Here is a 21,726-nt window from a genome sequence, read left to right as displayed (position 1 = left end):
GCCACCAGGGTGGGCCAATTTTACTTATTTTTTTAAAGATTTATTTATGTATACAGAACTGAAGTACAGGCCAGAGGTTCAGAAGATTCACCAGGGACAGAGTGGGGAGCAGCGGGTGGGACAGGAGATGTCTGCCGCGCAATAATATGGCCAGGGATCGAACTCAGGTTTTGGCGGCTATGGCCAGCTTCGTAGTACTGTGCTTTAACCTGTTGAGCCACTAAGGAGGGCCCTGCAGTTTTATTTCTCTGGCTGTTTTGCGAGGAATTCTGGTCTCTAATGAATGTTGGTAGGGATCTCCTGTGTGCCAGGTAAATACTGGGTGCAGGGTCTTAGTAGCCATGGAGGTCTTAAGTCCTAGTCTTTATTATTTTTTTTTTAAAGATTTATTTGTGCATACAGAACTGGGGTACAGGCCAGAGGTGCAGGGGCAGTGAGGGGATTCACCAGAGACAGAGTGGGGAGCAGAACATGCCGACTGAGGAAGGACACTGCTGAGGGGAGCAGTGGGCAGGTCAGGAGAGGTCTGACTCGCACACCACGTGGATCTCCTCCGGGGCAGGCGGGGACCTAAATCATGCGGAAGTGGCTTTAGCTTCTTAGTGCTGTGCTTTAACCTGCTGGGCCACCAGGGAGGCGTAACATAAGTCCTAGTCTTATGTTAGAAGAAATAGGAACTAAACCAGAAAAGTAACACCATAAAAGGATTTCTGAATGTGATCCCTGCTGTAGAAGAGCATAGCACAAGGAAATCATGGTGGGAACTGCAGCCAGAAAGGGTAAGGAAGACACTGAAAAGAAGGTGATGTTGGAGCTGAGCCCCAAAGAAGCAGCAGCTAGGTCTTCCTGTACGTGCTCTTATTCCAGGAGGCTGGAGGCAGCAGGTGCAAAGGTCCTGGGGTGGCTCTACCCTTGGAGGACTTCTGAGGTTACAATGGGGTGAGTGTGGATGGAGTCTGATCTGTGTGGAGGGGCACACAGTCCTTGACAGTGTGCCGGACCACAACTGCCCTCTCGATCCTACGGACGCCTGCAAAAAACCTCCCGGCACCCACCACTCGGTGGTTCCACGCCTCAACCTCTCGGCCTGATGCCAGGTATTAGGCAGAGAGCAAGCACCCACTTAACTCTTGCCGACTGCCAATGATCCGCTGGTCCCCAGTGGCGCGCTCGGCGGCCCCACCATTCCTCACTCATGTTAGGTGGGGAAACTGAAGTTGGGGCGGGCCCGGTGCCCAGCGCACCCGCGGAGCAGCTAGAGAGCGCGGGTGGGGGAGGGGCCGGGCGGTGCTGTTCCGGGGCGCGCACGCCGAACGGCCGTTTGGGGCGGGGCCGGGTTGGGGGCGTGCCCGGATGCGGGACGGGGGCGGGGCCCAGGCGGGGTGGCGCGGCCGGGGCGGCGGCTGGAGCGGCGGCAGATGCAGCAGTCTGGACAGCAGCGGGTTGGAAGCGCACCCGAGCCCGCCATGGAGCAGCCCAGGAAGGCGGTGGTCGTGACGGGTAGGAGGAAGGCGCGCCAGACGGTGGCGACAGCGGCCGGAGACGGGGGCTGGCTGACGACTCCGGCGGCTGGGGGCCAAGGAGGGGGGGCCTGGCGGCCCGGGCGGGGCAGGTGCCAGAAGTCGTCCCAGGTTGGACGGTGTCACAGCCCGCGGGGGCACAGCTCGGTCCGCGCGACGTAGAAAGTGGAGAAAGGGGGCCCACTGGGGTCCCAGTGTCGGCGGCGGGGTGAGTTAGGAGTATGGGCGTCCCGGCAAGTGCCTCTCGCAGAGCTGGCCACTCCGGCGTCCCTCCTCACCCGGGTGAGGACGGTGAGCCTCTGGGCACCTGCCCGTGCAGACCGCCTAGCTGGCGGGCTACACTGAGATCCACCTCCCTGCCCCTCCCGGGGTCGAGCCTGATCCCACCCCAGGCCCCAGGGGACAAAGGCCGATTTGCGGGCAGGAAGTGCCCCGGTGACAAATGTATCTCTTGCCAGCCTCTGCTCCCCAGCACTTCCCGTAAAAGGGGCAGGTGGGGTCGGCGGACCTTGGGTCCCTGGCGAACCTCACAGCTGTCCCAGGGACAATCTTGGTAAAAATGTTTTCTGCCGGCTGTTTGAGGGCCTTCGCGGCTTCCCTTGTGATCCACGGCTCTATACCTTTTGCAGGAGACTTTGCCTGGGGGCCACGTGGGAGTGGGCTGCGGCAGGGCCTCTGGTTGGAGGATCGTTTTGATCAGCTGTCTGGAGAAGTCAGTGGGAAATTCGCTGTGGTTCATACAGGTGTTTTGTAATGCTTGGAGGGTGGGGCTGATCCTGGAACTTCCAGTAAGAAGGAAGAAGCCACGCACCTACCTAGCAGGTGTGTGTAATCTTGAGGGGACTGTCGCCTTTCCCTTGCTGCCCTCCTGGTTCCCGTATTTATCTCTCTAGCACTGGCTGTGCAGGCAGGTGCTAGGTGGGTCATGTTCCTGTCCTGAACTCATTCCATCTTGATTGTCTCCATTTTGCAGAAGGGGAAATGGTACCTAAAGAGGTCACCCTGTTTGCAGGTGACTGAGTGGGGCTCACCCTGAGTCTGTGCAGGAGGCAGTGGAGAGATCCTGACCCTGTGGGAGGGGAGGGGCGGCTTTCCCAGGGCACAGCAGCCAGTTGGAACCCTCCACCCAGCTGGAATGACCCAGGCCTCCAGGGCATCTCCTGTAGATGTTTATTTTGTAGGTAGTGTCACGGGGTGACTAGAAGAAGGAAGCTGTGGACTCTTGATGGATCTCAGTTTGAATCTCAGTGCTTCCACATTCTCACTCTTTGACGTCAGGCAGCTGGCTTCTCCATGTATCTCACTGGTCCCTGCTCCTGTAAAATGGGCCCAGGAAACACCCTTGCTGGAAGAGGATGCAGCGAGGCTGAATGTTGCAGTGCAGTTATTCTTTGCTTGGGTTATATGTAAATGGGGACTAGGGTTTGAGTGAGTGGATGGAAGTTGGCAGGGTGGCGCGTGGTCTGGGAGACACCCACATGTATCCACTCCTTAAGAGCCGATCCTCATTAGGTGAATGGTGGTGACTCATGGAGGGCCTGTGATCTGCATTTACAGTCTGGGGAAGAGGCCCTGCATAAAGACAGTGATAAGTAATTATCACTGACTGGTCAAGGGTAGTGGAGAAAATGAAGGAATAAGGACTTTTCTGGGGTAAAAGGAGGCCACTGGTCACTTGCAGGATGTAAGATTCAGGTGAAGGTGAAGACAAGAAATGACCCACAGTTCCAATTAAAAGCAAAAAGAGAGAGAGAGAGAGAGAGAGAGAGAGAGAGTGTGTTTCTGAAGGGCCACTAGATGCACCCTAGAACTTGGGGCCAGGGCCAGTGTTTTTTTCTGGTGGCAGCTGTTCCTTGAAGCTCCCTGCGCTATTCTTGGGAGAGGGGTTGGGGGGGAAGCAGCTGGTCTGGAACAGACTTGGAAGGGCCACTGGATGGTCACAAGCTGCTTATACTGTTTGTTTGTTTTTTTCCCTCAGGGTTTGGTCCTTTTGGGGAACACACTGTGAATGCCAGCTGGATTGCAGTCCAGGTAACTCAGATCTGGAGAGTAGGAGTCATACTTGGGGCTGGGTTTTCCTGGAAATATTTGATTATAAAGAAAGGGAGGAATCTACAAAGAGAGTCTCCTGCGAAACATTTGGATGTGGTGTGTACTTCTTCTGATAGTCCCTGCTATAGCTTATATTTGTTGAGGGCTTCCAAGGTTTTTTTCCTGCCTTTCACTCTGAATTATCCCAACTTGTGCCCATTTTATGGATGAGGAAACTGAAGCCCTGAGAGAGTTCAACCACCAGGAAAGCTGAGTCGCCTCAGACATCCCATGCCTCACCAAGTTTGGGACAACCAGGCAGAGACATAGGGATGTGTTAACTTCATAGTAGGATGTATTGATCCTTATTGTTGCCTCCCTGAAGCTTGAGGGGCGGGGGAAGGCTACGTATGGGGGGGGCTCTTTTTCACTATTTTGAGCAGGTTGTCAGCCTACAAAACCTTCCAGTTTCTTTGTCAGATGGGGCATTTGGAGGGACAGACTGGGGAACAATGGATAGAGACGTTTTCTCCTTATATAAATCAGATCTGCAGAGACGGGAGCCAAACTCGTGTTAATCCTAGCCCATTAGCTGCTTGATTTAAAGCATTCCCAGCTTTCCATCCCAGAGCTCTGAATTTGGAGAGAAACCCAAGCTGAAACCTCAGTGTGTCAATCTCTCTTTCAAGCCTCTCATCTTTTTAATCATCCCCACTCCAAAACCTCAAAATCTTGGCCACTTTCTTCTTTAAAAAAAAAAAAATCATCCCACTTTGCGAGCAGAACATAGGGACGGAGTTCCCGGGATCCTGCAGATGGGAGCGTGTCCAAGGCCCTGCCCGTCCACTCCCTGGAGCCCCAGACAAAAAGGAAACAGCGTGTTTCTGAAGACGTGTGTGTCTGGCTTTGTGCGGGTTTCAGACAGGAGCCTTCACGGGACTGAGTGGACACAAAGCCATGTGTCTGAATTCCTGGGCCCCAGACACTATAATCTGCATCTAAATAGGAGAAAAATCAATTAAACAATCTTTGGAAATCCCTTGGATGGCGGAGGACGGATGGCGGACGACGGCAGCTTTTCAGCCTGCTGCCCAAGGGGAAAACCCCTGATATTTCAGTCACTCATCTTTGCAGACCTGGTTTGTGGAAGACTTTCCATTTCTATCCTCAAGTGTTTGAAACAAGAATTGAAAGGCGGATTTCCCCCCTTCTCCCACTAAAAAAGAAGCCAAACTTCCCAGAGTGGGTGGTTTCCCTTAAAAACAACGGGAGTACTGTGTTAAAACACTGGTTGTACCCCCCAATGCAAGTGTCTTAAGTCCATGAAATTTGATCTGTGTGCACCTGCACTGAGTGCTAGGACACTCCCAGGATGCTTCTTCCTTCTTCCTTGCGCAAGTCCCTGTGTCCCTCCCCAGCTACTCCTTGCTGGAGGTGTAAACTGCAGACTTCTCTGCCATGGCTGGGTGGCTTGTTCAAAGACGTGGCATCGGTGGAGATGCCTAGGAGGCTGTGGTGCTTGTGTCAGGTGCCCTCCGCAGTTTGGCATCTGTGACATCCGTGTGGAGGTTCGGAGCTGCTGTTGGTACAAATTAAAAGTGGGCTTACCCGTTCAAAGAGTGTGGCTGTTGGATGGTTGAAATCCATTCCTCAAGAGAATCCACTCTGGAATGTTCTTGATATTGCCCAGAACCTGGCTAATGACTGTCACCTCAAACTGAAGAAATTGAACGTCAGTGAATGTTACTTCCTGTCTCAGCTGAAGCACAGGTTGCCATCTATAGAAGGAAACCACCCGCTCTCTGAGAAAAGCTAACTTCCTCTCTGCCTTCCTTTCCTTTCTCTCCATAATCTCTGTAGCTGTCTCTTTCCATCTCTGCCACTGTCTCTCTCTCATCTCTCTTTTCCTCTCTCTGTTTCCATACAATCCTGTCTGTCTCTCTGTCCCTGTTTCTATCTCTCTTGGTCTCTTTTCTCCTGTCTGTTTCCGTCTCTGTCTGTCTCTCCCTTTCTCTCTTCTTGTTGGTGCCTTGAGGAAACTTGTGTGACAGTGAGGGAAGTTTCCTAGCAGTCTTGTCAAAGAAATGGGAGTGTAAGGTTGGAGGGACACCCTGTTTTATCTTTCCCCAGAAGTGTGCTGGCCTCTAGCACCACTCCCAGGAGGGTTTGAGTTTGTGTTTCATGTGTCCTTCTGCCCCAGGTCCCAGGTGCGGGGCGTGGGTCACTTGCTGTGGGTGCTTCCTGGGATGCTCAGGTGGGTCTGAGGGCTAGTACCCCCTTGACTTGGGGCATTTGGAGCAGCATTCCGTGCCCAAACAGGGTGAGGGGGAGCTGAGTCACAGGTTTTGGTAACATCACGGGACAATTACTGCCACAGTGAGTCTAGACAGACCTGCTAAGGATATTACCAGGGAACAAAGGGGGTCTTTTGTTGTGGGGTCAAGCGAATCGGTCAGACACAGCTTCGCAACAGAGTCTTGTCAGGTAGACAGGGTGTAGACAATGTGCTGTCTGGGGCACCCAGACCCCAAATGTTTTAGGAGGTGTGCTCAGCAGTTACACTCATTGCAAAGTGCTATAGAACCTGGGGTGAATTATCACCACCCCAGGAGAACATCCAGCTTTGTTTGGAGCAGAGGCAAAGAATTGTACTTGATTATGGGCCTCACTTATATAACTTGAGATGAATTTTCTTTTTTGTTTTAAATTTATTTATCTATGCATATAAGAACTGGGGTACAGGCCAGAGGTGCAGAGGTTAAGAGGATTCACCAGAGACAGAGTGGGAAGCAGAATAGGCAAATCGATGAAGTACACTGCTGAGCGGAGCAGTGGGCGAGACAGGAGAGGTCTGCTGCACCATGTGGTCAGTTCCCTGGCCGGGGCTTGAGCTCCTTCATGGTGGTTGCAGATAGCTTCATAGTGCTGTGCACTAACTCTTTGTGCCCCCAGGGAGGCCCCCAGTTTAAAAGTTTTTCTTGGTTTCTAAGTCATTTTTTATTGTGATGATATATATATGTATATATGTACACAATATAAAATTTACCTTTTTGCCATGTTTAAGTGTCCAGTTCAGTGACGTCGGGCATCTTCACATCAGTGTGAATTTGACTCCTCTAGAGACCTTATATGAGTGCAGTCACATAGTATATGTCCTTTAGTGACTAGCTTATTTCGCTGAGACTCATGCTGTCCTGGATCATCCACTTATGTAACCTGTGTCAGAATTCCTTTCCTTTATACTGCGGAATATTATTCCAGTCTGGCTAGCCCACGTGTATTTACCAGTTCATTAATTGGTGCACATATATGGCATACTTCTACTTTTTGGCATTGCTGCCAAATGCATGCATGAACAAAGGTGTATACGTATCTGCTCAAGATCCTACTTTTAGTTGTTCCGGTTATGTAGCTAATAGTGGGATTGCTGGATCATAGGGTGAGTTTGCGCTTAATTTTTGAGGAATTCCCAGACTGTTTTCCATAGTGACTGCACCATTTTACTTTCCCACCAACAGTGTATCTGGCTTCTAGTTTCTCCATATTCTTGCCAACACGTATTATTTTCTGTTGTTTGGATAGTAGCCATCCTGGCGGGTTTGAAGTGGGATCTCACTGTGGTTTTCTTTGCATTTCCCTGCTCGCTCATCATGTCGAGCATTGTTGCATGTGCATTTTGGTCATGTGTATGTCTTCTTGTGGAAGTATCTATTCCAGGCCTTTGCTCATTTTAAAATTGCCTGCCTCATCTCTAAAGCTTAAATCCTTCCAAGAATGTCTCTTTTCCTCCCCTTACAGGAAATTAAGGCTTTGATGAAAAGTGAGCCCAAAGAAAATAAATATGAATGACTAAGGAAAATGACTGTGGGAGAAGTAAATTTGTTTGATCAAGTTTTCTCTTGAGTCTGCTATAAAGGTTTTAATATTGTTGTTACACAAAATATAATTCCTCATTCCCAACCACCTGCCCAAAAGGTCTGTGACTCAGTTGGGTGACAGTATTGGGGAACAGGCTGACCATAAGATTTCTCAAGGAGCCCTGCCTAATCCCTCACATCACTAACTTGGCCAAACAGGTGGGGTTCGAGTTCCCATTTTGGAGTTTGACACCTCCCCGCCACAGACACCTTTCCTGCCTACCCTCCAGGTGTCCTTGTCTCTGACTTTGATGTACCGTCTTTGGGGAGGAATTTGGAGTTATCCAGAGCAGCTTTGGTGGAATGGGTACAGAACTGGGACAGTGTGCACAACAAAATCAAGGCTAGAGATCAAGAAATCCTGAAGCTGCTGCAAGAGATGCAAGAACTCACCAACAGCAAATTAAGCACGATTAGGTGTAAAAGTACTTCTCCTGGGGCCCACATATAGAACTTGATGATACCCAAGAGTAGTGGGATTTTCAACCTACTGCTTATATCTGAGAATAAGAAACAGGACTGTCAATAATCATTATTTGGAGTATTCATTTTACTCTGAAGAAAGCTTAGTTTTTCACAGGGAGGTGAAACCTTCTTCAAATATCTCTTGGTGTCAGGACTGATGGGATGATTTTTCTTCCAGCAAATTTGACTCTGGACTCAGTTTGGTAACCAACATTATTTGAGTACTTACACTGTGGCAGGTTTTGTGTGGAGCTCAAAGTGTGAATTAGTTCAGTTAACTCTTAATAGCTGCCTTGTGAAGTGCAGTGACACATCAGTGAAGGAAGGTGACATCTTAGAAATGCCTTGTCAGGCGATGTCACATTGTGTGAATGTCAGGGTGTAATCACACAGTGGGGATACAGCCCGCTGCACTCTGGGCTAACAAACTTAGGAACACTTAGGCTCTTCTGAAATTTCGCACCAAGCGGATTGAAATCTTAGTATTATATTTAGTTTACTTAGCAAAGTAACATACAAGTGTTTCTATCCTCCTGTGTGGTTGCTGTGGACTGGAATATCATTAAACAATGTGTGACTGTAGTATCCCTCTTTTACAAATGGGGAAACTGAGGCTCAAAGAGGGTAAGTGGCCTGCCCGAGGTCACAGAGGTAGGGTTCATTCCCGGGAGCCTCGCTTTTGTGGCTACATTAGAGCAACACTTGCACCTCCATTGTCCTTAGTGAGCCAGGAACCCCCATTTTCTGGAATAAGGCAACTTAATCCTCTTAAAGCAGTTATCCCTACACTCTACCTAAAGCCATGACACCCGCTCTCCTCTCTTCTAGGAACTGGAAAAGCTGGGGCTTGGCGACAGCGTGGACCTGCATGTGTATGAGATCCCAGTGGAGTACAAGACTGTCCAGAGGCTCATCCCTGCCCTGTGGGAGAAGCACAGCCCACAGGTGAGTGGAGCAGAGGCATGTGCTTCTTCGTTGGGCCGTGCAGATGGGTGCGCACACACATGGTCTGTGTGACTTGTGTTCACCCTAGCACATGGCCTGTGCCATGGTCTTGTCCCCCAGAGGGCCACATTTTCCAGATTGCCTTTGTAGGTGAGGGAGGAAAGCAAATGTCTGGGACTTCACAGGGCCTGGCTCTGACGCACTGGAGTTCTGTGTCAGTTATAACATATTTGGTCATAAGTGATAACCAAAACATAGCCTGGGCCCTCCCTGCTGGCACAGTGGGTTAAAGCGCAGCACTACGAAGCTCACTGCAGCCGCTTCAGCTCAAGTTTCATTCCCGGCCAGGGAGCTGACCCACATGGCACAGCAGGCCTCTTCTGTCTCACCTTCTGCTCCTCTCAGCAGTATACTTGGTCGATCTGCCTGTTCTGCTCCCCACTCTGTCTCTGGTGAAACCTCTCACTGCCCCTGCACCTCTGGCCTGTGCCTCAGTTCTGTATGTGCACACATACACTCGCGTGCATACATACCTTAGTTCAACTAGGCACAGATGTTGGCTCTCCAGGTATAACTTGATCCACGGAATCACATGGTGTTACTGGCATCATCTCTTGACTCAACTTTGCTTTGCAGCTGGCTTTTGCTTTGACTGCTGGCTGATATCTTTGCAATCTAGCCAGCTCTGCTGAGAGCACTTGTCCTGCTAATAGTTCCCTAGAGTCTGTGACTGATTCTTATTGGCCAGCTTGCATCACATAGCAGTCCCTGGGCCAATTGTAACTGATGGGGGAAAAGAAATGTTCTGACTTGCCAGACCTGAATTACATGCCTACTCTGGGAGCCAGAGGGAATGAAAAAAGGGAGTGTGTGTGTGTGTGTGTGTGTGTGTGTGTGTGTGTGTGTGTGTGTGTGTGTTGGAGTTGGAAGGCCTTGCAAAGGGAGAGTGGATGTAGTAAGGAGTGTGGCTATTATCAGATGTGGTAGAACAGAGGCCAAAGGGCAAGAACCACACACTCCTGTGCTTCAGCCAAGATGCCTGGAAATTTACCTGGACAGGAGCCTCTCATAGGTGAGGTCCTGGTCCACTGTAGGACTCCACCCACCTTTACCCTATACTGCTAATTTGTATTCTTTCTCTCTTTTTTTTTTTTTGCATAATGAACTGGAGTGTAGGCCAGAGGTTTGAGTGGTAATGATGGTGGTGGGGGTGAGAGGACTCACCAGAGACAGTGGGGAGCAGAGCAGGTGGATCTGCTGAAATACACTGTTGAGGGGAGCAGTGGGCAGGTCAGGAGAGGTCGCTGTGCCAAATATGGGTCAGGCTGTAGTGGTGATAACGCTGAGACTTAACCCCTAGGCTACAAGGGAGGCCCTGGTTTGTATTCTGTAGGGCTTGTCAAGAATCTTCCTTTAGTAAATCTTCCTGTTGGCATCTCAAGAGGAATTTGCTGCTTTTTAGAGGGGAACCAGGACACTAGTGAGGAGGGACTAAAGCCTGTATGAATGGACTTTTTATCTGCTTTGCATATTACAGTTAAAAAAGAAAAACCTTGTATATGAGTATGCTTTGAAATTTTTCATATTGTACACAAAGGGACAAAGAAAAGGATTTTGGGGCCCTCCCTGGTGGCACAACAGGATAAAGCGCAGCACTATGAAGCTATCTGAAGCCATGGCAGCATGAGTTCGATCCCTGACTAGGAAGGTGACCCACATGGCGCAGCAGACCTCTCCTGACCCGCCCAATGCTCCCCTCAGCAGATCTGCCTGTTCTGTTCCCATTCTATCACTGGTGAATCCTCTCACCCCCTGCACCTCTGGCCTGTACCCCAGTTCTTATATGCATAAATAAGTAAATCTTTTTAAAAAAAGAAAAGGATTTTGGAGTCAGGCTACTGCTGATGAGCCGTGAGGTCTCCAGCAAACCCCTTGGCTCTCCATGCCAACTGTAAGGTGTTGAGCAGCATCCCTGCTAGGTGCTAGGGGCACGGTGCCCTCAGTGTTGGTGACCTATAGACACTCCAGACATGGCCAAGTACCCCTGGGGCAGAGCCACGTCCTGTTGAGCGCTCCCAGTCAGTGTGGTTAGCAGCGCTGCGTCTGTGACTGCACCGCTCCCACCATCTTCAGACAGGCGCCCTGCAGCACATGCGCATGCGTGTGTGCATGCTGCCTAACAGCTCGCCCTGCGGAGGAGAGCTGGTGGCTGCCAGAGCTGATGACCGCAAATTGGGTATCTCAGACTAGGGTTCAGCACTCTTCTGTTCTGGAGCCCAGGAGACCAAATCAAGGCGTGGCAAGGCTGGGCTTCCTCAAGACTCTATGGGAGGAGTCTTCCTGCCTCTTCTAGCTTCTGGGGTACCTTTGACTTGTGACTGCATCACTGCCAACGTGGCCTCTGTCTTCACATGTGGCTTCTCCTCTTCTACCTCTAGTCAGGGTAGAATGACTTCTAGTTACTATAATTGACTTACAAAAGAATTTGTCTTTGGATTCTGAGCCTACCTGCATAATTCCAGGGTGATAAAGACCTTGTTCCCCAATAAAGTCTCAACCTCAATTTCCAGGTGTTCAGACGATTTTCACGTTCATGGGTATTCAGTGTCTGGGGCACAGATAATACAGTGCAGACATCACACATCTAGTAGTGAGAAAAGCAGGCCGGCCAGCTAGTAATTCTGAGGAGTTGGGTTCAGGGGCACATGGCCCCTGACACACTTTTATGTCAGTGACACAGGACAGTTCAAATATTTTAGCAACCACATTTGAAAAAGGCAAAAGAAATAGGCAAAATTAATATTAATAATTTGTTAAGTAGAACCCCTATGTATAAAATTATATATTTATGCATACATGAATTGGGGCATAGGCCAGAGGTGCAGGAGGTGAGAGAGAGACAGAGTGGGGGGAAGAACAGGCAGGTAAACTGAAATCCACTGCTGAGGGGAGCAGTGGGCAGGACAAGAGAGGTCTGCTGCACCGTGCGGGCTAGCTCCCTGACTGGGGATCCAACTTAGGCTGCAGTGGCTGAGACAGCTTCATAGTGCTGAGACTTAACCCCTTGCACCACCAGAGAGGTGCATAAAATATTCTTCTTTCAACATGTAACTAACATGAAGAAAAATTGGTTTTTTTCCTCCTCTCCTTGCCCTAAGTAAACTTTTATTTTTTTCAAGATTTATTTATGCATGCATATAAGCACTGGGGTGCAGACCAGAGGTACAGGGTGGGGTAGAGGTAAGAATTTTCACCACAGACAGAATCGGGAGCAGAACAGGCAGATCTACTGCAGAAGGGAGTAGCCAGCAAGACAGGAGAGGTCTGCTGGGTTATGTGAGTCAGCTCCCTGGCTGGGGTTTATACTTGTGCTGCTGTGGCTTAACCTGTTGCATCACTAGAGAGGCCCCCAAGAAAACTTTTAATAAGATATTTTTTTAAAGATTAATTTATGCATACAGAGCTGGGACACAGGCCAGAGGTGCAGGGGTGGTGAGGGAACTCACCAGAGACAGAGTGGGGAGCAGGACAGGCAGATCAACAAAGTTCACTGCTGAGAGGAGCAGCCAGCCAGACAGGAGAGGTCTGCCGCACCATGTGGGTCACCTCCCTGGTCAGGGATTGTACTTGTACTAACTGAACTTTGTCTAGCTTCGCAGTGCTGTGCTTTAACCTGTTACGTCACTAGGGAGGGCCCAAGTAAGATATTTCACATTGTTTCTTCCACCCCAGCCTCTGAAATCTGGTGATTGTTTCCACTGACCACACATCTGTTTATATTGGGCAGGTATTTGTAGTCACATGTAGCCTGAGGCTGCCATGCTCATCACTGTATGTTTTATTTTTCAAAGGAAAACAAAATACCACCATTCCTTATGTCCTCTTTGCCCTTACTCCCATGCTCATAACGTCTGTTAAGGTCAGGTCACATATCATCATCTACTACTCTACTTCTGTTTTTTAGTCTATATTTAAGATGTCCCCACATGGACCTCCCTGGTGGCGCAGGGGTTAAGGATAGCACTGTGAAGCCATCCACAGCCACTGCAGCACGAGTTTGATCCCCAGGCAGGGAGGTGACCCACATGGCGCAGCAGACCTCTCCTGTCTCACCCACTGCTCCCCTCAGCAGTGTATTTCAGTAGATCTGCCTGTTCTGCTCCTCACTTTGTCTCTGATGAATCCTCTCACCCCCTGCACTTCTGGCCTGCACCCCAGTTTTTATATGCATAAATAAATAAATATTTTTTTAAAAACTTTTAAGAAGAGTCCCCATATTTTCACATGAATAGTTAAAGTGCATTCAGTTGGGTTTCTTGCCTTTCACAGATACATTTCTAAACATTTAGTCCACTAGATAGTTAAAAATTCTCTTTATAGAACTCTCCTGCACTGCTGGTGGGAATGCAAACTAGTACAACCACTATGAAAAACTAGAGGTTTCTCAAACTGCTAAAAATGAAGCTTCCATATGACCCAGCAATCCCACTCCTAGAAATCTACCCAAAAGACCCAAAAACACCGATTCAAAAAGACACCTGCACCCCCATGTTTATTGCTGCTTTATTTGCAATAGGAAAGGCATGGAATCAACCCAAATGTCTAAAAGTAGATGACTGGATTAAAAAGATGTGGTACATATACACAATGGAATATTACTGAGCAACCAAAAAAAGAAACATATGTCTTTTGCAGCAACATGGATAGAGCTGGAAGGGATCGTGCTTAGTGAAATAAGTCAGAAAGAAAAGGAAAAATACCAGATGGTTTCACTCATAGCAGGAGCATAAAGGACTGGGGGGTGGGGGGAAATAATAATGAACAACTATATACCAGAGACGTTTCACAGGGGTGGAGTGGGGAATGGGATCAAAAATGGGGCGGAGGGGAGTATACAGGACTATGGTGGTGGCATGCGGGGATTACAACTGAGATGGGAAAAGGCACAAATGTTATAAAAATATTATTTAAAAAATCTCCTTAGAAAATGTTATTTTAATGGCTGGGTAATTTAAAAAATATATTTATTTATTTATGCATACAGAACTGGGGTACAGGCCAGAGGTGTAGGAGATGTACCAGAGACAGAGTGGGGAGCAGAATAGACAGATTGTTGAAGTACACTGCTGAGGGGAGCAGCAGGCAAGACAGGAGAGGTCTGCTGTGCCATGTGGGTCACCTCCTGGGCTGGGACTCGAACTAGCACTGAGGTGGCTGTGGCCACTTTGCAGTGCTGAGTCCTAACCCATTGTGCCACCAGGGAGGGCCCAATATCTGGGTAATTTTTTTTTACTTTAGTATAACAGTTTATTTTTATATCATTCTGTGCCTTTTCCCATCTCAGTTGTAATAACCATGGGCTTCCCATCACCAAATCACCTGTGAGTCATCACCGTAGTCCAGTGCACCTCCCTCCAAATTTTTTATCCCATTCCCCACTCCACCCTCATATTGTTATTATTATCCCCCCCCAACCTGGTCCTTTATGCTCCTTCTATGAATGAAACCATCTGGTATTTTTCTTTTTCTTTCTGGCTTATTTCACTAAGCATGATCCCTGATAGCTCCATCCATGTTGCTGCAAAAGGCATGAAGTTTTTATCTTTTTTGATCGCTCTGTAATATTCCATTGTGTATGTGTGTCACATCTTTTTAATCTACTTTTGGACATTTGGGTTGATTCCATGCCTTTCCTATTGTAAATAAAGCAGCAATAAACATGGGGGCACAGGTGTCGTTTTTGAATCAGTGTTTTTGTGTCTTTTGGGTAGATACCTAGGAGTGGGATTGCTGGGTCGTAGGGAAGCTCCATTTTTAGCAGTTTGAAAAGCTTCCAGACAGTTTTCCAAAGTGGTTGTACTAGTTTGCATTCCCACCAGGCTGGGTAATTTTTAAAAATTACTATAACCATTCTCCTGTTTTATTGGGTATCCTGGTTGTTTTCATTATTTTCTCACTTTTATAAAAAAAACACTTAAGTGGCCATTGACAGATTATTTTTAGTTCAAATAGGCTATCCATCTAGTCTAGGTGTGTAGTAGGCTATACTATCTAGGTTTGTGTAATTACTCTTTGTAGTTAAATTCCTCATAATGTGTCCCCAAAGTTAAGCCGTACATGACTGTAACTCTGGTTTGGGCATGTTAATAGCTACTTAATAGTTTATAATTTATTATCCCCCTCCATGAATGGCTAGTTAATTAGGTTGTAGTATTTGATTGCAATGACAAAACCGCAATGAAATAGTTTTGCATGTTCCATAGCTTTGCATGTTTCACTTGTCATACTTTCTGAAAGAGTACTGTAGGATATATTCCAGCAGTAAGAGGTCAGCAAGACAGCATAACTGCAGGCTGAGCATCCCAGCAAGCATTGATGCCCTTTTCTTAGCCTCTGGGAATCTCTAGCCCCATGGTTGTACCTTTTTAAGCCCTGCCTGTCTGTCTGCAGCTGGTGGTGCATGTGGGGGTGTCCGGTATGGCAACTACAGTCACATTGGAGAAGTGTGGGCACAATAAGGGCTACAAAGGGCTGGACAACTGCCGCTTCTGCCCTGGCTCACAGTGCTGCATAGAGGATGGGCCTGAGAGTATCGACTCCATCATTGACATGGATGCTGTGTGCAAGAGGGTCACTACACTGGGCCTGGATGTGTCGGTGACCATCTCGCAAGATGCTGGCAGGTAAGGCACCATGGACCCCACAGGGTAGGTGTGAGTGGGGGCTTCCTTCCTCCATGGGCATAGGCTGGCATTGAACCAGCCAAGTGTGTTGAAACTTGGTCTCTCTGGGCTGTGTACTCAATATGCTTGGGGCTCAGAGATGAGTCTGAAGTTCTGCTTTTGGGGCTCATTGTGTGTAGATCTGCCACTTTCTTTTCTTTTTAAGATTTATTTATTTACGCATACAATAACTCAGGTACAGGCCAGAGGTGGAGGGGGCGAGAGGATTCACCAGAGACAGAGTGGGGAGCAGAACAGGCAGGTGTACTAAAATACACTGCTGAAGAGAACAGAAGGCAAGTCAGGAGAGGTCTTCTGTGTCATATGGGTCAGGTCCCTGGCCAGGAATCAAACCCGCGCTGCTCTGCTTTAACCCGTTGCACCACCAGGGAGGGCTCAGAGTTCCTGGCCTTATAGCTGCATCACCCCAATCACTGCTTCTGTCTCCATATGACCTTTGTCTCTGCCTTCTTATAAGGATGCCAGTCACTGTATTCTGTACTCTAATACGGCCACATTATAGTGACAGGCATGCCTAGTTCTACTGTGCTTTGCTTTATTGTACTGTGAAAATACTGTTTTTTCACAGATTGAAGGTTTATGACACCCCTGCATTTAGCTAGTTTAGGATTTTAGCTATTTTTTTTTTAAAGATTTATTTATTTGTGCATACAGAACTGGGGTACAGGCCAGAGGTGCAGGGGCGGCGAGAGGCTTCACCAGAGACAGAGTGGGGAGCAGAACAGGCAGATGGACGAAGTACACTGCTGAGGGGAGCAGCAGGCGGGTCAGGAAAGGTCTGCCTCGCCATGTGGATCTCCTCTGGGGCGGGCGGGAATTGAACTCATGCAGAAGTGGCTTTATCTTCTCAGTGCTGTGCTTTAACCCACTGCGCCACCAGGGAGGGCCGGATTTTAGCTATTTTTTAACACCATGAGCCACGCTCACTTCATGTCTCTGATAACTCGGGCATGTCTACTAGTTTATGTACATAATGCTGTGGCAAACCTAATAGATTACAGTGTAGTACAAATGTAACTTTTTACACACTGGGAAATCAAACAGTTAGTGTGACTTGCTTGTTTGACATTAATTTTACTAAGGTGGTCTGGAACCAAACCTGCAATATTTTTGAGGTGTGCCTGTAATTACATCTGCAAAAATTGTATAATCCGACTAAAGCTACATTGAGTGGTCTGGGTGAACAGACCTTGGGAAGAAACCACACAGCCTACTATGAGTTGCTTATAACTTTAAGTCAGTTGATGTCCTTTCTGAATCCCCCCTATAGTTCAGCTGCTTCCAGAATAAAATCCCAAGCTCTCCCACCACCACTGGTTCTGAGCGCCTGGCCCTTGACCCCGTTCTGCTTTCACCTCCCCGGCCTCCACTATCCCTGACCTTCTCCGTCCAGACCCACAAACTGCTCTCCTCCAGTTCCGCAAACACACAAGGCTCAACTCCAGCCTTAGGCCTTTGCACAATGTTGCAGCCTGTTCCCCAGATAATACCAGTCTCAGGTCTTAGCTCCAACATGTCCATTCCTTCGAAGGTGTCCCCAAACTCTCAGATCAAGTTACATCTTCTTAGCAGCTGGTATCTTGATTTCTCAACACTTTGGATACTTTTATAGCTTAAAGGTGGCAGGTAGCAAGTTCAGATGGCCTCATTGTTCTATTATGGGGATATATTCTCAGATGATCCCATTGTGGAAAAGTTTTCTTTCCCTTTCTCCTTGCCTCCAGCAATCCCTTCGGTAAATCAGAAACTTATATTGGGGGCCCTCCTCTTTCCCCCCACATTTGCCTCTATACAGTCATATCACTTACCTAAGTGTGAGTCAGTGAGGGCCCACACAGATGATGGTGTCGGCGGCAGTAGGCTGTACCACACTGTCCGGGTGTGTAGTCGGCGCACCGTCTCTAGGTTTGTGTATCTGCACTAAAATGTTCACACTGCAACGAGACTACCTAAGGACATGTTTCTCAGAACATGTCCCCATCTTAAGTGGGGTGATGTATGTGGTACACTTGGCGGCTGGCTTAGGACTTTGTCCTGTTTTGGCCCGTTTTTACCTCGATGGGGTTACATAGTGTGTGTTTCCTGAGCGTTTCCTTCTCCAGCTTCACTTGTGGGTCCAACATGGGACTTGGTGAAGCCTGTTTCCCTGGATGTGCTCATGCTATCCGTGTTACACAGTGATGTGCTATGTGGGTCAACCAGTGTCCACTACTCATCTGTTAGTGAATTTGGCTGGGCTTCCTCAGTAGTTAACAAACAACTGGAATTTATTGCTCACAGTCCTGAAGTCTGGGAAGTCTAAACTGTAGGCATCAGCATGGCCTTGTCCTGCTGAAGGTCTCCAGGCTGCAGACGACTGGCCTCTTGCTGCATCTTCACTTGGCTGGCAGGGCCAGGGAGTTCTGCTCTACCCCTTTTCTGTGGGTACTAATTTCATTCACAGGGGTTCTCCTTCCCCAAAACCTAACACTGTCTCACCGGGACTTAGGCCTTCACCATAGGAATCCGAGGGGCACACAAACATTGAGACCCTAGCAGGTTGTTCCTTGTTTTGCCTTTATACTTACCACTGCTGAGAACATCTTTTTTTTTTTTTTTTTTAAGATTTATATATTTATGCATACAGAACTGGGGTACAAGCCAGAAGTGCAGGGGGTAAGAGAACTGCACTTCTTACAGGCAGAGTGGGGAGCAGATCGATGAAGCACACTACTGAAGGGAGCAGCGGGCGAGACAGGAGAGGTCTGCTGTACCATGTGGGTCAGCTTCCTGGTCAGAGATCGAACTCACGCTGCAGTGGCTGTGGACAGCTTCATAGTGCTGAGACTTAATCCGTTGTGCCACCAGGGAGGGCCTGACATGAACCTCTTGTTCTCACTGCCCTGTGCCCTCAGGTAGACAGATCCTGAAAGTAGATAGCCAAACTAGAAATATCGCAACATAAAATCTGTGCACGTGTGATTTTACTAGCCTGCCAAATCACCTTCCTCAGGCGTGGTGGGGCAGTTTACATACACTCCTGCATGGGCCTGGCACTTGGACCCAGAAGGCTGTTTTATTTCTGTGGATCCAGGGAGGGAGGAGAGGCTGTCTTCCCTCCTAGGTTTCTGGTGAGATTGGGGTTGGTCTCCCCACCCCCATTTTATTAGGAAAAGGACAAAGAAAAAGGCACCTGCATCACAGGCGGCAGGAGCGTGCTGCGGGGTCGGTCTTGCAGCATATCGGACAGCCGTTGTCCTGTCAGTCTGGGCACTAACTCGCACTCCATTCTCACTCCCTCCCACCCCACCTGGGGCTTAGGTACCTGTGTGACTTCACCTACTACACCTCCCTGTACCAGAGCCACGGCCGCTCAGCCTTTGTCCACGTGCCCCCGCTGGGCAAGCCCTACAACGCAGACCAGCTGGGCCGGGCCCTGCAGGCCATCATCGAGGAGATGCTGGATTTGCTGGAGCAGTCAGAAAGCAAGATCAACTGCCATCACAAACACTGAGGGCCTGCCAGGCCTGCCAAGACATTATCCTACCAGGGACCTGGGCAAGGCTATCCACTGCCCTCCAGGACCTGGTCGGGAGGGTCCAGACCTTCAGCAAGGGAGCTGATATGGATCAACTATTCTTTGTTCTTTGTTTTTCTCTGAAAAAGCACTAGCCAGTGTGAAGGAGGCAACTGAAGATTTTTTTTTTCAATTTCCCTTTGCATCTGGGGATGCGGCCGCAAAAGCATCAGCCGTGGGTCCCTGTTTCTGCAGAGAGCCCTGGTCGGGGATCTCTGCTGTGTGACCCTATGGCCGGGCCGCTTGTTCACGAGCTTTTCTAGATCTTAGTTGAAGGGATTCTGGAGTTCCCTCTGTTCCCAACTGGTGTCACCCAAGCTGAAGAGCCTCACACAGTCCTTGCCCTGAACTATGTCCTAAGCAGCCTGAGAGCCCCGGAAAGGAGCGCCTTGGATATGGTGTGGGTTGTTTTTTCTTGTTCTTTTTTTTCAAAAACAATAGTGCTAGTTTGGGCACAGAGTAATTTATATTCCCCTTGGTTAAAATGTGGGCTTTAGCCAGCCATAAGTGTCTTTTCCTTTTCCTGGGGTGTGGCCCCTTCTGCCTTCTGCCCTGAAAACTGGATCTATATTCTTTCTTTGGAACTGAAATGAGTGCCCCTTGCTCAGAGGGAGGCGGAGACCACGACCAGGCTAGAGATGGGGCAGGACAGCCACAGGGACTGGGGGTGTCACGTGCAGCCCCAGAGCCCTTGGCTGGCTACCCCTCCAGTACCCAAGCAGAGCTGGGAGTTAGACCCAGGGGCCTCCCAAGGAGGTGGGGGAGAGTCACTTTGATGTGTGCAGGACTGTTTTCTTAATACGTAAAAATCTGTAGCAGCTGCAAACCTGCCCAGCATCTGGCCTGGATTTCCTCAGTCTCGATGCCTGGATCCCGATTCTTGCTCTCCTTAAGGGAAGCCCCAAACAGGACCTGGGAGCCAAAGTTTGCTGAGCTCTGTGTGCCAGCGTGTTTGAGCAGCAGGACAGCTGGCCAGCCAGCGGGCTTTCATGTGGATGGTTTTTGGACACTTGCCCAGGACTCAGGAGTAAGTTGCTCTCTCACTCCCTGGCGACTTTGAGCTTACCAGCACAGGACAAGACGGCACTCAGGAGGACAGGCTTCAGCTGGATCTTGACACTCAGACGAAGAGGATGCCCAGCAGCCACAAAACCACGTGAAAAAACCCATTTGGAAGTAGTTTTCAATTTTTTGTAGAACACGGTCTTACCACTTCTCTGCATGTGACACATGCCGGAGGCTGGCGCCATGTGGGTTCAGAGAGGTGCTTCCTGGGACTTGGTCTTTTCCCAAACAGATTTACATTTTGTTTCTTAAACATTTACTGTCTTTCCCTTCTGTGCTGATCACCAAGGTGGTTCCCACCTCTGCTGGGCTGTGGCTTGGGAACTGGGTTGAAGTACATTTTCTAGCTTACTCTGGAGAAGCAAAGGGAGGATTGGAATGGCCAGTGGGTCGAGATGGTCTGGGCTCCACTCGGTCTTCCTGCCAGCACCCTCCTAGCAGAATGTGCCCTTGAGTACCTCGTGCAAGCTTGCCTTCCCCTGAGGAGCTGGAGTGGGGGTGACCCTCCACTCACCCAGCTTCTGTGAGCGCAAGTGGCGACTCTCTGACTGGAGAGTTAAGGCCCAGGGGACCCCCTGAGCTCTTATACAGAGCGGCATGATGCTCTCCCTAGCCCTGCTCCCCGAAGGTCTGAGCTGCAGGGCTTGCTGGAGGAAACAGGCCTAAGGCAGATGGGGAGGGAGGGGCACTCTGCTAACGCCAGAATCCATAACATTCCCAAACCCCACATTCTTGTTCCTTGTCTTCATTTTGCCTCCCTGTTGAAAGCACCACGTGTTTGTTTGTTTTTTTATTTAGCGATTTAGAGATATAACTTGTTGTCCAATCATTGTCAAATGTTTGTGTCATTTTTATGTTCCTGCAACAGTTTCTGATTTCCTCATCCATCAAGTCAGAGTCCAGTCCTCATCCTGGATAAAGAGCATTTAGCTCGTTTGATTTCATCAGGCAATCATTAAACATTTCACTCACTCCTTGCCAGCTTTTCCATTTCCTTGTTTTACTTTGTTTGGCTTTTTCTTTTGGTTGAGCTCATCCATTCACTCAATGGCGTGTCTGTCTGCTTGTGTTGGGACTCAGCCTAAGATGTCCTGACTGAGAAGGGGAGGCTGAGTCCCATTCCCCTTCCCCAGTCATTTTCAGCGTCAGACTGAGGGGCACCAGGGCCCGAGCCCCTGTTCTGTGCATGGGCGGGGCTGGGCAGATGTGGGCAGCTTTGCGGTGGAGGCGGAGGCAGCAGGTGATTGCGGAAGGGCGGGCCAAAGGTTGTGGGAAAGGTGAGAAACATGTGGGTGTGGGTGGGTTCTGGCAGGAAATGGAGAGGGTCTTTCCCTTTGTGAGCCCCTGTGGGGAGCTGAGGGAGGGGTGGGAGGGGACAGGGACAGTGATGTGTTGGAGGCATCACCTATGTGCTGGACTCTGAGCCTTGTACATCTATTCTCACTAGTGCCCTGGCTTCCCCTCCCACCAACAGGAAGGTCGGT

The 21,726-nt window shown here is 49.1% G+C and overlaps 1 protein-coding gene across 2 annotated transcripts; it reads left to right on the top strand.

Annotated features, from left to right (window-relative positions):
- The first annotated feature begins 1,419 nt into the window (after window positions 1-1,419).
- Window positions 1,420-21,219, top strand: PGPEP1 (pyroglutamyl-peptidase I). Of its 2 annotated transcripts, none has more exons than XM_004688613.2 (5): window positions 1,420-1,500; window positions 3,499-3,551; window positions 8,762-8,878; window positions 15,329-15,561; window positions 18,922-21,219. In XM_004688613.2, exons 1-5 carry the CDS (start codon window positions 1,467-1,469, stop codon window positions 19,112-19,114), a joined length of 630 nt encoding a protein of 209 aa, XP_004688670.1. In that variant the 5' UTR covers window positions 1,420-1,466; the 3' UTR covers window positions 19,115-21,219. The 2 variants fall into 2 exon arrangements, with proteins under 2 accessions (XP_004688670.1, XP_012584676.1); XM_012729222.1 differs by lacking the exon at window positions 1,420-1,500 and adding an exon at window positions 1,710-1,728.
- Window positions 21,220-21,726: the final 507 nt, after the last annotated feature.

The sequence above is a fragment of the Condylura cristata genome, unplaced genomic scaffold (assembly GCF_000260355.1).
Source record: "Condylura cristata isolate star-nosed mole 26May11 unplaced genomic scaffold, ConCri1.0 scaffold00024, whole genome shotgun sequence".
In the NCBI taxonomy this organism is placed as follows: Eukaryota; Metazoa; Chordata; class Mammalia; order Eulipotyphla; family Talpidae; genus Condylura; species Condylura cristata.
Note: the sequence above shows the minus strand (reverse complement) of the source record. Positions and strands in the feature narration are given on the sequence as shown.

Coding starts and splice junctions, on each gene's coding strand:
- PGPEP1 (XM_004688613.2), top strand. CDS start 1,467: ATGGAGCAGCCCAGGAAGGCGGTGGTCGTGACGG. Junction 1,501..3,498: donor GAAGGCGGTGGTCGTGACGG/GTAGGAGGAAGG, acceptor TTTTTCCCTCAG/GGTTTGGTCCTTTTGGGGAA. Junction 8,879..15,328: donor GGGAGAAGCACAGCCCACAG/GTGAGTGGAGCA, acceptor GTCTGTCTGCAG/CTGGTGGTGCATGTGGGGGT.